At 42.6% G+C, this 16,913-nt stretch overlaps 1 protein-coding gene across 2 annotated transcripts in view; it reads left to right on the forward strand.

Moving 5' to 3' along the window:
* The window catches only part of LOC147718463 (vascular endothelial growth factor receptor kdr-like), a 537,031-nt gene that overhangs the window by 163,103 nt on the left and 357,015 nt on the right, over nt 1–16,913 (forward strand). For both annotated transcript variants that reach the window (XM_086918385.1, XM_086918386.1), the window contains exon 2: nt 10,489–10,585. In XM_086918385.1, the coding sequence (XP_086774511.1) occupies nt 10,489–10,585 (97 nt within the window). The remainder of the gene's footprint in view (nt 1–10,488; nt 10,586–16,913) is intronic.

The following is a 16,913-nucleotide window of genomic DNA, read 5'->3' on the forward strand; positions in this document are numbered from 1 at the left end:
ATGGTCTATACATGAGAGAGGGGGTGCAAGATATGCGCAGGAGGGAAGCTGGGGATTCCAATGGGTAAAAAGGGCCATGGTGCCTAGAATGGCTGCACATATGCATAGGGGTACGGGCTCTTACTGGCAGGGTGATACGGTCAATAATTTACAGTATCCATGGTGCCCACAGGGAGAGGAGTGGGAAAGGAAGGGAAATGAGTGCTGTCTATGTACATCAGTTTCGTCAGATTTCACAAAGGGGGGTGGGAGGGACTTAGGTGTACAACTGTTTTACATCAATATTTCACTCACTCAATAAGGTCACTTGATTCCACCAGACCATATCTGATTTGAACAGTATGTTTTTCCACAGCAGACACGTCATCCACATAAAACAACGTATGAGCCAGGGTGGAAACGAGACAGGCAGTGAAGGTTCACTTCCTCCATTCCATTCCTGCATTTTTGTCAAATCGCGCCGAGGTGGGCGGGCGGTGGGATCAGCTGCAGTTTGTGGGAAGAGCACAGGTCTGACTCACAGAGCTTTTTGTGCACCTAATTGGCATCTAGTTACACTAACATCCCCCCCTCTCCCCCCCCCCCCCCCCCCCCCCCCAGGCTCGTTCATTTGCTGGAAATTACACACGCAGCCAAACTTGACAACCTTTGCAACTTCATAAATTGCAGAATGAGTCCATTTTGCATAGGTTTGCAAGAACCCCATTTCGACACACCCTTAATCAGAGGATACCTACAGGTGTTGATGCCACGTACACCTGTGGGAAATGAAACAGGCGCCTGTCATTAGTTCAGAGAAGGGACGAGGAAACATAAGGTCCCAGGGAAGGGTCGGGAAGTTTAACTGGGAAAGTTGGGAGCATCAAAACAGTTGAAACTTTCAGGTTATACTTAAATCTTCCTAATGTCTTTTCCAACTTTATTTGTAAAAATGATGGCATATGTTTGTAACTGGGGTGTAAAATGCTACAAACACCTCATACCTCAGTTTTGTGACTTTCTCGAGCTGTGGGAAGTGGGTTTCTCAACCAGAAATAATGTGTCCTTGCAGGGGTGCTTTGGGTAAAGTAGTGTCATTGTAGAGACTCAATGCTAAAACTGCATTCACGTGGTCAGGGATTTGCCCGTGTTGAGGCTCTTTGGAAAGTGTTTGACTGAAGGTGCATTTCCGATCTTGTTGCTGGAAGGCATCCCGGTGCGAGCCTGGACTGAAAAGATTCCGGAGAGGGTCCACTGATTTTAGATGTCAGGGTTGCAAGCATGAGATTCAAGAAAGTTTAATTCTGTACTTAACTTAATTAATACTTAATTAGCCCTGTTAAGAGAAGAACTTACTGAACAGCATACATTTTGAAGAAATAATTTGTTTCTCCAAAGTCACTTTCAGAAAATACTGATTCTTGAAATAATTCTTTCAGCATTATTTTCTCAATATAATACCTTTTATAGATATTTTATGATGCTTTTGGGAATTACCCAGATATTTGACACTGCACTTATGTAGATATTTCTCAATAGTGTTTTAAAGAAAGAATTGTGATATTCACTTCTCAGTAGCTGCAAAGCTGATCTTTTACAGTTTTTTAAATGTGGATTGGATTTAATATAGACTGTACACCTAGCCCCGGAAGGCAGCATAGCGCTTTATGCAGGGGCAAGAATCATGCATGCTGTCATGCCTCTTTACAGACTGCACATTTGGTGGTTTGCATACACCACCTATGCATAGGCCTTACGTACTATATGTTGGGCAGTGGTTGGAGGAGATTGATGCTTTGGGTAAGGGAATATTTGGAGAATGTTTGCCTTCTGTTAATTTTCTTTCGTGCTTTTTGGATCTCAAGTCCAGTTATTGGAGGTACGCAGTCAGAATGATTAGAACCATTCCCCCCAAAGTGGCCTGGCCTCTTGGTATTGCTGCCATTGAATATGATGCAGGTTATGTTGAATTGAATTCCACTCAATATCCAGTGAAGTTCCCAAAGGCAGTTATTATGTGACTATGCTTTCTGCGGTCCATGACAAAACAAGCAGATATCCACGGTTCTGTCTGAGAATCCAGTAAACAAGCATTCTTTTCTGCACATGCCATGGGACATGGTCTATGAAACGGGGGTTACTTTGGCACTCTGGGCTGAATATTTTTAACGATGTTCGTGTGGAAACGATCCACCTTAGAGCTTTGCACATTTGTTCCTTGAAGAGCTGGCTGCCGTCCGTATACATGGCCTGCGTTAGACTTTAACTTGCTCTTTGAAGAGGAAATTTAATTGTTTATGGCTACTGCCATATTGCCAGAGCAAACAGGTTAAGGGAAACCTTCTAGAAGCAAAGACCTTTTAAGCGTATCATGATCTGAAGTGGTTGAAGACCTCATGTCGGTGATATAGGGCACACAGGTGCACTACCACAAACAATCATATGGTTAAAGAATGAACTCCTCAAACCAACTACAACAAAATTCAAGGAATAATTGTAAACATAAATGATTTGGTCAAACCACTTCCAATGAATGTCAAAGGGAGGAAGTTTTAACCTGGGCTCAAAATAAAAATCAGTAGGATGTAAAATTGGTGAATGGTGTCTCCATTGAACTTTTCAGAAAAGATCAATAGAGAGACTCTGCAATTTTCCCATCAATTTACTTGGTGTTTTTTCACAAATTGACTTGGTGTAACGTGTACTGATGTGTCAAGTAAGGATGGTGAGTTAGACCAAGGGAAGAAGTCTCCCTTGAGTTTTAGCCACTATCCTGAAGGAGAATCTTCACCAGGGGGATAGTGTAAATGATTCATCCGAAAAGGCCTGCACAAGTTCGAATACACATTTCTGATCACTGTAGTTAGGATGATACAGCACCTGGATACCCTCAGTGATAAGAAAAAGCACTCTACAAACCTACTGATTGGTTGATTGATTGATTGATTGATTGATTGATTGATTGATTGATACTAAACAAAAATAAACTGGAAAAGGTCAAGATGGGTGATGGTTGCCCCAAGTTGGTTTAGTGCACAGAAAGGCGTCTCTTGGTCTTTTCTCTGGTTATGCCTTTACTGAACTCTCTCCAGCTGATCAGCAGTCTCAAGCCGAGCAGCACTCGGTGGCCTTCTATACAGCAGAGTTGAAGCCACTGTAGAGTTCTGAAAGAGTTCAAAAAACTCAAGGTGTGATGAGGTGCCAGAGAAGTCAATTCACGTCTCTCTCAAATTAGTCCTTCACCACATTCTAGCAGCTCTTTACTAAATCATTAAGCTCTGCACAGGAGCCCTCCAGGTCCATGACTGGGCCTTCTTTTAATTGTCATTATCCCTAGCCCAGATCTCTTAGGGCCCGATTACGTGTTCGGTGGACAGGGTACTAAATCACAAACATGACGGATATCCTGTCCGCCATATTACCACCTCCATTATATTCCATTGGATATATTGGAATTTGTAATACGGCAGATGGGATATGTATCCCATTTGTGCTGGAGAAACCTGTTCGCCAAACTCGTAACTGTGCCCTAAGTGTGTGTTCCATGGAACGCAAATGTAAGAAAAGTAAAATGGGCTGCCTAAGCCCACTGTTCGGTGGTTGGCGGGTAAAAGAGAGCCATTAAGGAAGCGCGATGGGCTCTTCGCACCCACATAGCCCATCACGACTGATCCTGCAACACCACTGATAGTCCAAATAGAAGGGAGAATTCACCGTAGGAAGATTGGCCAGGGTACCCTGTTTAAGGAGATCGTCTACTAACAAAATAATTCCTCCCTACATCCGCTGATCTGTTTAGAACCAAGAGTATCTCCCAATGTTCCGCATTGGAGGAAAAGCCTGTAAAGTCAAGTCTTCCCCAGCTAGCCGGACTGGTCCCAGGCGGTGCGCAACGTTTACAACGTGCGTGTTACCACGACCTACTATTACCACGTGGTTGTAACAACAAAAGTTGTTACAACGCATTGCGCTGGGGGGCGCTCGAGGATAGTAAATCATTTAATTTACTATCCCAACTCCTTCCCTGCTATCCACGGGGACTGGTGTTGGAATAGTAATTTAAATGTTTTAAATTTGCGCCCCCCCCCAACGCAAGTCGTTGTAACGACTTGCGTTGTTACAACCGCGTTGTAATGGTAGGTCGTTGTAACGCGCGCGTTGTAACGACATATATCCGTCCCAGGCGTCCTCCCCGGTGTGTGCTACGATAATAAAGGCTACCTAGTGATGTCCGTCAGGTATACTGAACAGAAAGGTCTGAAGGGGCTTGGCCTTCTCAGCGATCCTACGGTGCTTTATCTTCTCCTCTTAATAATTTTGCGTGACTTGAGCTTCAATATACATCTTAAAGATTTTAAATTAATACATTGTTCAAACGGGGGTGGGGGTGGAGGAGGGCTTACGTTCAGAAGTAGAACTATGGTGATCACAATGGAACAGGTATCTAGAAATAGCAATAACAAGACTGAAAACAACTCTATTTCATGCAGAAATGTGCTTTATATTTAAATACCTTAGCTGTGAGCTTTATTTTAATTATCACTTATGAGCCCCAAGGCACACAGTACTTGTAAGATGCTTTATTGCTACTCATACAAATATACATTCCATTCCGTGAGACTACACACATTTTAGATTCATAATTAAGTGTAACAAACACGAAGTGGGTGGCTTCATTTTAGCACATTCTAAATAGGTGATTTACACCTCGCTAGTTTACGTCATTTATTTATTTACGCCAGCCCGTGATTTCCATAGTATGCTTATTTCATCTTTATGAATGCACATGTTATCATCATATACATAAGACGGAACAATAAGCCACAGGAACAAACCTGTATCCGGTAATTTCCCTACACGCGATTCGTCGGGCCCATATAATGAGATTTCCATTGAAATGAATGGGCATTGCATGACGAGTTACCCTTGTCATTAGCATTGAAGAGGTTAAAACAGATGCCTTCGGAAGCAGAGAAAATTTGAAATGAAATGAGACATATTTAGCTGTCAGCATCGGGCTTTTCAATGTAAGGCTCTCGGAATCAGCAACTGGCTTCGATGGAGGTTCAAAAATCCCAAATAAAGAACATCTTCATGAGATAGAATATGTCTATTGACTTTTCCTTCTTTTTCTTTTCTTTTTTGGTTCTCTTTTTTAAAGGTAGGTATGGTAGGATTTATTGACTTTCACTGATTTTATATCTGTTATTAAGATTTAAATTGTATAGACAGCCTTTCCTGAAGAGCGTTCTATATTATAATCTTTTTCTAAATGAACTTATCTCTTAAATGTTAAGGAACCCAAAATAAATGAATGCACAAATAATTAGATGCAAAGATGCACATGAGTTATTAATCCACCTTCTATTAGAATGACCGAGTAGATAAAGGTGTACCCAACGAGTATCTCTCTGGTGTGCCTCCCGCCTACTACTATAGAAGCTTTTGCTTGGTTGAATTAATATATGTATACCAAAATTAAAAAGTGTGTATTCAAGACGAAAATGTATGCATTTTCAGAACTCTTAAGATGATTGGAGAAAAATGGTTGAATTTCCAAAATGTCATTAAAGCTATTTCTTGATTGATAAATCATGTGACTATGAAGAGACCTTTTGTTCATATTATTAACTTGGTGTCAGGGGCATTGCAGCTAACGCTGCCAGTAGCGGTCCGATGTGGGAGTGCTGCTGGGTGCTGACGTGGGGCGGGGGTAGTAAACTATGGATTACGGCCGATTAGAGGTAAGTAAACATATAAATACATTAAACGAATTTTGTTGCACGTGCTGCATCGCATTTGGCGATGCAGTGCGCGCAAAGAAATTCATTTTATTTATTTATATGTTTACTTACCTCTAATCGGCTGTAATCCGTAGTTAACTACCCCTCACCCTGCCACTCCCCCGTCCCACGTCAGCGCCCAGCAGAACTCCCACCATGGGCCGCTACTGAAGCCTGCTACATATTACCCATTTAGAGGCATTCCAAATTAATAATGCTTTTTTACTCTACTGCTGGCAACCCTACCTGAAGTGCTGATGTCATTACTGCTGACAATCTTGAATGGGGGGGTGACTATTGCATCACTAACATTAGCAGCTCGGTAATGATTTTCAGTGCCCATAAGTAGCTCTTACAACTGTTTGGAGAACCCTGAAGTAGAGAGTCACCTAAAACTCTCCAAGTGTGGAGCTGTGTCCCATACCTCGCTACTAAAACTAGAAAGTGAGACACAGTGTCCATTCACACTACTAAACCCTAACGCTGAGGCGCAGTGTCCATAGTATTAAAAATAGAAACGATGGGGATAATTAATAAAGTTAGTTAAAGAAGAAACAGGTGTTTTAAGTGACCATATATAAGCTGAGTTAGAAAGCATAGCGAGTAGGCCTTTAAATGCTGCCTGAGTGCAAATGTTGCTCTTGTGCACAATTTCTAGAAGAGCACCTGCCCATTTTCATTTTCTTGTGCATCTTCATATATTGTTGCACTCACATTCACACACTCACCAGCAGCCACCCACCAAAGCTAGTGAACTCACTGACTCACATTCAATCACTGATTGAGATAATTAAATATATTCTAACAAATATGCTTTTTTGTATAAGCACATGGTTAAATGAGTATAATTGCATTTATTTTAATTATGTACGTAGAACTAATACATATCTAGCACATAATTCCATTTGTGAACAAGCTTCATTTTCATGGCTACACTGAATTTGATTTCTACTATACTACTACTACACCTTCTATGTTAGGTATATGTTTAATAAAAATACTATTAGCTTTCTAGGTTAGGCAAATGTTTACTAAAAGTCAATATATTTGGGAGATTACTTGTAACTGTCTGCTAGAGGTTCATTGTTGCATGAAGGAGAACATGAAGCCAGGTGAAGTAGTGTATGGAGATGGTGATGATGTGGCCATGTATTACACACAATAAAATACACCCTTCCATATAATATAAGGATATTGCACATCACCTTGGATTGCAACCTTCACTTCCACCAACCCACCAGACTCCTCTGCTCAGCCTCACTCTCCCTTGCACACACACCCGGGATCCGCAAAAGCAGAACAGGTGGCCTTGCATTCTCCTATATCGCACCCAAAAAAATGGAACAACCTACCTCCACACATCAGGACCTCCTCCTCACTTCTTAAATTCTGCAACAGGCTGCAGACCTGGCTCTTCAACTAACCCTCAGCAGAAGACCTACACACCTGTTCCAGCGCCTGGATACACTTTGGGTGTTAAGTCGCTCTCTACAAATACATATAACATAATACAACTTAACATAACATTGTGTTAAAACTATTTGTTTGATTGGGTCAAGGTGGGCAAGTTGACATAACTTGGGTCGTCATGCTATGACATGTTACATGGTTTTAAATTGCATAGAAGCATGCTCGCTTCAGAGTAACCTGACACAGTAATTGGGGATCAATTGTGATTCCGTGCATCCCTGTACACCCCAATCTTCTGACATCCTTCATTACCTGCCATTGTATTCTTCCATTCTATGAAGCCTATTCTATTTAGGACCCCTATCATTTACTCATAAACTGCTTTATATATTGTACAAACTTTTATTTAGTCTAAAGTTCACTGAGGCCTGAAACATCCCTTTCCAAACCTGTACAATGTCCTTATTAGTTGAATCGTAAAATCCCTTTTAATCTGTGATACCAAATTGGCACCACAGCTCACCAATAATAAGAAACCGGATGGGCTACAGAACTGCATTATGTGTGATAAGAAAAGGACATCCTTGTATTGTAACAATGTATTACAGAGCTGATGTTCAGTACAGGAGAACAGAAATGCATCAATGAATAATCAAGCATTGTAAACAAAACTGACTGTTAAACTAACTTACATTAAACTGCTGAAAATGTTTTTACCCTTTTTGCAACATTTTAAATGCTGCATAGGGATGTACGTTGTTACAACGCATGCTTTTAGCACGCATGCTGTAACAACGCAAGTTTTAAAACGCATTCCTTTACAACGCATTACACTAAGGGGTGTTGGATAGTGAATATTTTAATTTACTATTCCAACACCAGTCCCCGTGGACACTAGGGAAGGTGTTAGATAGTAAATTAAAAGTATTCCCTATCCTAGAGCGCCCCCCAGTGTAATGCGATGTAATGGAATGCGTTTTAAAGTCTGCGTTTTAAAAGCACTGCGTGCTAAAAGTTGCGTCGTAAACGACGCTCCCCGCTGCATAGTGATGTGGTTATTTCTTTTTTTTTTAATATTGTTATTATTTTCACAAAGTCAGACAGAAAGCCGGTAGCAGGGTTAGTATAAAATATCACGGCAAAGTTACACATATGTATTCATGTGTTGTATTTGTATAGCGCGAACAGTCACCCGTAAGTATCCCGGCGCTTGTACTCCTACCACAAGGGAACCCCTCCTGGCTTTTCCTTGTGAGGTGTCCACTCCTGGGCATCCCATGGTGAAACCAGGCATCCCTTGTGTATCGGGGGCCGTTGTGGAGACTAAGCAAGCTATTGCCCAGAGTTGCAGCGTGGGGCCCATGCTTAGATTCAGCACTGAGGCGAGAATATCCAGTCAGAGGAATTTAAGCCCGATCCCGCCGAGGCGGGAATCGAACCCTGGTCCCTGGCCAGCACTCTGCATCAAGGTCTGCCGCTCTAACCATTGAGCCACACTTCTCCACCCATTGAGCCACACTTCTCCACATTAAGTGTATAAAGTGAGGATACTGAGCATATATGGGTAGCATGATCCTAGCCCCAGTGATCAGTAATGGAAGAAGAAAGGGCAGGCAAAAGAAGGGAAAAAGGAAAGAAAAAGGGAAGAAAGAAGAAGAGAAGGAAGAGCAACGGCTAGTCGAGCTGTATCAATCACTTCCGACATTCTATGCATATGTTGGCCCCAGAGCAATCGGATATTGGGTGGCCGAAACATAGTGCAGCAGCCCAGTACAGATAACATTGGTTAGTACACTTAAATACATTTATGCTGTGGCGCGTCAATAAAGATACAGGATATGGATCGATGGTAGGCAATGTGGGTATTTCTAAAGAACAGATGTCAGATGTATTCTTAAAATCTATAAATAAGGACATGTTACATGAAGGAGAACAGGACACTATGTGCAGTATTGAATGGAGATGTTTATGATGTGACCATGTATTACACAAAGTAAAAAACACCTTTCCATATGATGTAAGGTATTGCAAATCACCTTGGGTTGCCGTGAACTTTAAGAAATATTACCTTCATATATACGACCAAAGAATTCTAAGGTGATGTGCAGTTTTCTTCTACCATATGGTTGGGGCGTACTTTATCCTAAATATAGACGGTTCTTTTTTTCTCCTGGTAAACTGGTTCTTAGGTTATATGTACTTATCAGTTCAGTGCAGCGGGACAACTCTGGCATATGGTATATTGCGGGAAGACTCAAGGGGGACACCCGCGATATCTTTATTTTCCCTATTGTACTGCTACCAGCCCACAGGGGTGTTATTTGCGGACCTCCAACCCCACAATGCATCTGGATAAACGGTACTCTCCTGTGATTGATTACGATGTTAATAAATTTGGGATAAAGACTGGAAGGTCTTTATGCTGGTAATCATTTGGGAGCAGACAGCCTATGATGAAGGGTGGAAGACCCGAAACGCGTCAGGCACTGTTGACGCCGAGTGTGCCTTGCTTTTTTAACCTGGAGCATACCGAGCAGTGAGTGCGCTTCGCCTTGGCGGCAACTGTGGAACTTGCATATATGTGAGCAAGGGTATTCATTACCCAAAACGCGTCATGCCGAGAGTGAATAAAGAAGGGATAATAAACCTACCCTAAATACTCTATGCTGCTTGGTGGTCCGTGATACTGTGGTGCCGCATTGGAGAGACAGAAGTAGTTTGGATATATATATATATATATATATATATATATATATATATATATATATATATATATATATATATATATATATATGCACGAAAATTCGTCACAAGCCAAAGCCGCCGCCTCAGCCCAACACTCCAACACTGACGAAGGAACAGACCCAGTTTAGGTGCTTAATCGTGGTGTTTTATTTCCAGCAGATCACTCTCAGAATTTAAATAATAAATGATTGGAATTCTGATTTCATTAAATATTTCACTAATTTCAAAGTAAAACTCACAAAGCATGAATTCCTATTTGGTAAACAGAAAAGTGTGAATAAAAAGACTGTATTTGTGGACCAACTTCATTTTTGAATTTTTTATCCATTTTCACTGTTGCTTACATAAAAAATATTTCTTGAATCGTGTTGCAGGTTAAATGCAACTCCTGAGCATCTATGGGAGGTCATTACAATGAACTGTCACACAAAACAATATTAATTACTGCAAAGTTTGCCTGCTCAGGTTCTCTTGTGGCTTTGATTATACACAAAGATTGTGTATTGGTGGAAACAGGTGCATGACGTGAAACAAGTGCTCATTATTTTGTTTTTCCCCCTCTTTTGTTCAGGATTGGGTGACGGGAAAGAGCTGATTCCTCCAGAACTCAACCGCGTAGGAGAACACATTGTTATCAATGCAGGCGAGAAGCTCACACTAACATGCAGGTATGTGTGCCCAGACTAGAGCAGCTAAGTGTGGCATTGTCTAACCTTGCTATTACTGCAAAATAACACGGAAAACCAGGAAATGTTACTCCATTGACTTCAAATCTGACCTGTTCTTTCACAAGTGCATGGTTGATGCAGATTATAGGGGCAAATCCATAACCACATGGTCGTTAGCAGTGTAGCTCGAATAATCCTGTGTAGCATAATTACATGGAATTACCTAAGAATACCGAGAAATTAAACTTGAATTGAGAAGATTCATTCTGCATTTAGCACTATTTGATAGCACAAAAATGCCCAGCACTTCTAAAATGGACAACAGAACACAAATACCGAGTGTGTTTGGGACAGGATTTTCCCCAGAATGACCACCGCCATTTAGCAATATTTCCTTAGTGCAAAATGCATCCTTGTCTTTAAATGGTAGGATTCCCCCTCCCCAAACTATTCTTAACAAGCAGGACTGAGCTCCTAAATATCGGATGTTCTTCATCAAAGAGTAACCCGGAATTACCAAAATTACTCCTATTACTGCAGCATAATATAAATTCTGCCCAGGCCTAGTGGTAGTGCGAGTACCTACTGTGATCTAATGCAGCTGGATCAGTTTTAATGAAATAAATAAATGTTTTATCATTTCAGTTGTAATTAAAAACTAAATAAAAAAAGAATTATTTATGGACAAATAATGTCTGCACATACCTCATGCAGCTTCTCTAGTTCTACAGATTGGAGGGGTATCGCCGCCCTCGCTGGAAGAAATCCCACCAGTCCCTGAATCAATGACTTAAATATGATTTCTTCCCATTAGTATTAAAGCAATCACTTTTTTTAGTCACCCGAAGGTCAATAAACCCCTCCAGACAGTATGCAATGAAGCATTACACTGAGAAGAGGGCTCCCAGGCTGTAGTGAGCAAAGACCCCTGGGCAGTGTTGGACCTTTATAACCAGTCGAACCCCAGTTGCCTGCTGATGAAGGGCCTGTGTTTACAGCCTGCATAAGGAGATTTTGTACCCTTTGTGCTGGATGAGGCTGGACACCGGGCGTCTAGTCTTTCATGTAGATGCACAGTATCCAGCTGCATAAAAGTAATTTCCGACATTAGCCCTTTTTCAACAAACACCTTCTGGTTAAGGCTACCAGCACAGTCACTTATCCAGCCTTACTTACATGTTTTGTTATACGAATGAAGGATTCCTCAAACACCAGGGTGCAATTTGCGCCACTTTTTACGAATCCAATGTTAGAACATCTGGCTTCTGAATACTGTCACTTTATATTGCTGGCGATGATATCGAGGGGTCGCAGTTTTAAAGATATCCTGAGTATCACCCAGTCTGTAAAGTATGACAGGGTGAGCAGGAGCATTTTAGATTTAGGAGTTGATGCATCTCAAGCTGAAATCAGCAGGGTCTCAATGGGGGGGAGGGGTTGCTAGTCCCAGTAGTGGCATTCTTGGACTGAGGAAAGGCTTTTCTGAAGAAGCTTTTCTTCACATTTTTAGGTCAGGTCTAGTGACAGTTTTAGCTGTCAAAGCAGCTCTGTTTTTGAGAGAGAGAGAGCGAGAGAGAGCGAGAGAGAGCGAGAGAGAGCGAGCGAGAGAGCGAGAGAGAGAGAGAGAGAGAGAGAGAAAGAAAGAGAGAGAGAGAGAGAGAGAGAGAGAGAGAGAGAGAGAGAGCGAGCGAGAGAGAGAGAGAGAGAGAGAGAGAGCGAGAGAGAGAGAGAGAGAGAGAGAGAGTGTGTGTGTGTGTGTGTGTGTGTGTGTGTGTGCGTGAGGGTATACAGTCGACCTTACCGTACTTCGGTACATAGATTAATACCTGGTGCAGACAGACTTCTATGTTATGTAGAAATTGTAATGCTGAGACAATTCTGATAACTCAAGGCTGCGTATAACACTTGGTATGACACTTACAACACTGTATTTTCCTTTTGTTCAAAACTTTGTATGCAGACCCAAAAAATGTGTCAAGAACATGCTAAAAACAAGTCTTCTGCGGTCCCCTCACATATAGTTACTCTTCAATGCAAAGATTTATAAAGTGTTCAATACATCTACACACCTATGATGCATTAGGAGGACATGCGTTTTGTGAACACTTACACCTGTTAGCTGGACACAGTCTGTACAAAATTAGGTAGAAAGGTAATATGATAGTTACCCACCACTGAGTAAACTATAAAAACAAACTAGCACACTCATTGGCCAGTGTCATTAGTGATGTCATCCATGATGTCATTTGAGATGTCCTCAGGAAAGTCATACAACATGTCATTAGTGATATAATATATGAGGTCATAAGGGATGTATGACGTTACAACGCATACTTTTACTCCGCATACCATTACAACGCGGTATTCCCAACGCATACCATTACAACGCATAGCGCTTTGTGGTGCTGGATAGTGGTAAGTATAATTTACTATTCTAACTCCAGTCCCCGTGGACCCTAGGGAAGGTGTTGGATAGTAAATTAAACTTACCTCTTATCCTAGAGCGCCCCCCAGCGCAATGCGTTGTAATGGTATGCGTTGTAATGCCTGCGTTGTAGTGGTAGTGCGTTGTAAAAAATGCGTTGTAACAGGTGCATACCGGTCATAAGCAGTGCATGGAGCATAACATTACTTTAACCTTTGTTTTTTTCCAGTGAAAATATTTATACATAGTGGTTTATGATGTCACCAGAACGCAGAAATAGTAAAAAAAAATTCAAAAAGAAAACAAAAAAAAATATATATATATATATATATATATATATATACATATATATATATATTGGTTTTTTTTCGCTCCTCCGCACCTTTCAAGAACGGGTCACTCGTTTGGCGGATGCCACTTTACACGATGGTGCTCCGTGTTTAAATCCTCGCCCCAAACCCTCTCTCCCAGCGGGAAAAAGCAGCAGCACTCACGGGTTCTTTGTAGCTCAGTTTTATTCAGCGCAACACAAACGCGTTTCGGGGCTTCCCTTCGTCAGTGTGTATGTAAATACAAAGCGAGAGCTACAAAGAACCCGTGAGTGCTGCTGCTTTTTCCCGGCTGGGAGTGAGGGTTTGGAGCGAGGATATATATATATATATATATATATATATATATATATATATATATATATATATATATATATATATATATATATATATATATATATATATATATATATATATATATATATATATATATATATATATATATATATATATATATATATATATATATATATACATATATATATATATAAATATATCATAAACCATTAGGTTGAAGGCTGAGTGGGCAATAAAGGTCACCTAGAGCCCGAGGTGGCAATATAGGAGCATATTACACAGGTAGTTCATTAAAGATTGTTTATATTACATGATTTTTTCATTCAGTTTATTGCTCTTTAGACAGATGGCCCGTGGGCCGATGCGAAACCATCAACCCAGCCCTCGCTAGTCCTTTCAGCTGGTCCATCTGACAGCGCCGGACTGCTACCTCACCGGCTCAACTCTGCTGACTTCAAGTGCTGTTGCGAATCATTGCTAACTATGGCTCTAATTCGTAGTGAGGGGGGGATGCCCCTTTCATGCCCCTGTTAATTGCAATTGAAATTGAGTCGCAAATCCACATTTTCACTCAAAAACGGAGTTTGTTAACTAGTAAAAAGCCCTTTTGTGATCCTAGAATCTTTGTTTTTTGCATGTATTACCACCGTTTCCAGGTCACCCGTCCCTGGGACCCACGCTCCCCTAGAGTTGGATTTAAGCAAACATAACACTATAATATTGTACATGGAGAATTTATGAGCGAATGCTCAGCTTTGATGAATTCTTGTAGTTTAAATCCATGCTATTTGCATACGTAAATTCGACTTCGAAGCGAAAATCACTTTCTAAATCGAGTCCAGAGTGTCCTGATAAACATGAAGCCCAGAGGCAACCCTACAATGATGCAACATTTTTGGTAATATGTTAAAAAATCGAAAATGCATGAATACGTAATCTGGGAGATGCGTCTTCACTTCTGTTTGCAGTGCAGTCTGAGGCAAGATTGCGTTTGGGTTTAAACCAGGGGACCACGGGTCCTCTGTATATTCAACAGCTGAAATCAAGCAAGCTGTCATCAGATATTATACAGCAAGAGATGCCAAATTAGAACGACTCGTACTTCTTAAATCACCGACGGCCTCGCTTCATGAAATCAACTCTGCTGGTCGTAAATCACACGGGCTGCTCGAGGGCTCAGCCGTGAACAGGCCAATGCGTGGGACGGATGCGCGTGCAGGCGGGATGCGCGTGAAGGATTCCATGATCCCAGAACCAGAGGCGAGGATTTACAACCAAGCACGGCGGAAATAAACACTTACTGGCTGGAAAGCGGCCCCTGGCGCCCTGCCATTGGGCCAGGATGACTGCCGGGATGCGCGTGAACAGATGCCGTGGCACCGAGAGACTGAGAGAGGCGTTCTAAGACCGGAAGTGTAATGAGGAGAAATCCCTCTCCTTGCCACCCACACCTGTTCTACCTGACCCTCGGGAGACGGACATGGCGGACTCTAATTCTGACCAAAAAGCAACGCTAAATAAAATAACCCCGACAATCTCAGGAGAGTGGGGAGCCGGCGGGCATTAGCCACTCGGCCTCCGGGGGTGCGAGGAGAGGCACTCACCTGCGCTGTCTTGTGCAGGCAAGGTGGTCAGTACAGACTAGGACAAAAAAAAGCATATAATTTAAGTTCCAGGCCCATATTGCTCAAAGTATGCACTGGACTGGAGAAAAAATATAGGGCAAGTAATTTTGCAGCTGGTATAATAGAACAAGCATTTACAATGCAACGGTCTCGCCTTTGCAAAAGTTAGAGCTATTGGCATTGTAAATGACAACATTTTTATTTAAGTGTTGGTTTTAAAAACAGATATTTAAATGGCATTGTCATTTACAATGCCAATAGCTTAATCTTTCGCAAATGCGACACCTATTGCATTTGCACCCACACTTACACATACAGAGAGCCACACACACACACACAGAGACACACACACAGAGCCACACACACACACACAGCACCACACACACAGCCACACACACAACTATATAGCGTAGCTCACAGTCAACAACAAAACCGATGTCAAATGCATTCTGTCCGAGTTATAGGCTCAAGCCAAAGCCAAGTCCTGTAATGAGTGAGAAGGCTTAAAAGACTAGTACAGCCATTGTCAGCAAGGTTATAAGAACACGCGACCCACTGTGAGCACAAGGTTTTACATTGAAAAGAGCAACATTACTACAGCCCATGGCTTCTGCCTACAGTCAGTCATCCTCTCCCAAACCAAGGTTTCAAATAAGCTCCCAGCTTTCCAATGAGCTAATACAAATTAATTTTTAGAGGGTTGTAAGAGGTTGGGGGGGCGCAATAAAAAAAAAACGTTTACCGGGACATTGTTTTGGCTCTGGGAGGCTGACACTATTGGGTAATGTCTACAGTTAGCCAAGTCAGACTTGGGGCTTCACGTTCATGCGTGTATAAGTAACCTCAGCTGCCAATCAACCCCCTACGAGCGCTTGGAGGTCCTTTGTAGGCCCGGAGCCCACTGCAGCTGCCTGCTGAGTGTTAGGGGGAGCACGGCTATGCCCTGGAGGCGGTCCGCTGCTCTCCTGCTTGAGAAGAAGCACCATAGTGGGAGCGCAGGACTGCGCTTCAGAGCCTGGGCGGCGGGCAGGCGGCGGTGGCTGGGCTGGCGTTGCTGGTCTTCATGCTGCTTCTGCTGCCGGCGGCGGGGCGGGCTGCGCGCCTCCCATTGCCACATTTTGCGAGGCTCCGTGAGCAGTCTGCCTGCCGTAGCCTCCGCGCGGTGCAAGGAGCAGGGGATACAACCGAGGGCAGCGGGGGAGCCTTCTCTGTCTTGGCCGGGGAAGAGGGGAGGAGGTGCCAGCGGAAGGCGGGCACACACAGAGCCCAGCAGCAGCAGCAGCCAGGGAGCGCACTGGCCGGGACGGGAGAGCCCAGTAGAAAGGAGAGGAGGAGAGAGGTGAGAAGAGGGGCGGGGGGAGAGGAGGCGACTAGGATGAGGTAAACGCGAAGGAACTAAGCCCCGTCCTTTTCAGACTGGGGGGCGTGTTTTTCTTTCTCCCCTCTTCTCTATTGGCTGGAATGTAAACAACGGGCGTGTTTTTGACTTGTTTACCATTCCAGCCAATGGAGAAGAGGGTAGAACAAACCTAAAAAACACGCCACCCAATCCGAAAAGGATCGGGCTTAGATGGAGAGAATGATGTAACTGAGACCTCTTCTCCAATGGCTGGCTGCCGTTTAGGAGGCCAGCCAATGGAGAAGAGGGGCGG

The sequence above is a fragment of the Lissotriton vulgaris genome, chromosome 4_1, assembly GCF_964263255.1.
Source record: "Lissotriton vulgaris chromosome 4_1, aLisVul1.2, whole genome shotgun sequence".
Classification (NCBI taxonomy): domain Eukaryota; kingdom Metazoa; phylum Chordata; class Amphibia; order Caudata; family Salamandridae; genus Lissotriton; species Lissotriton vulgaris.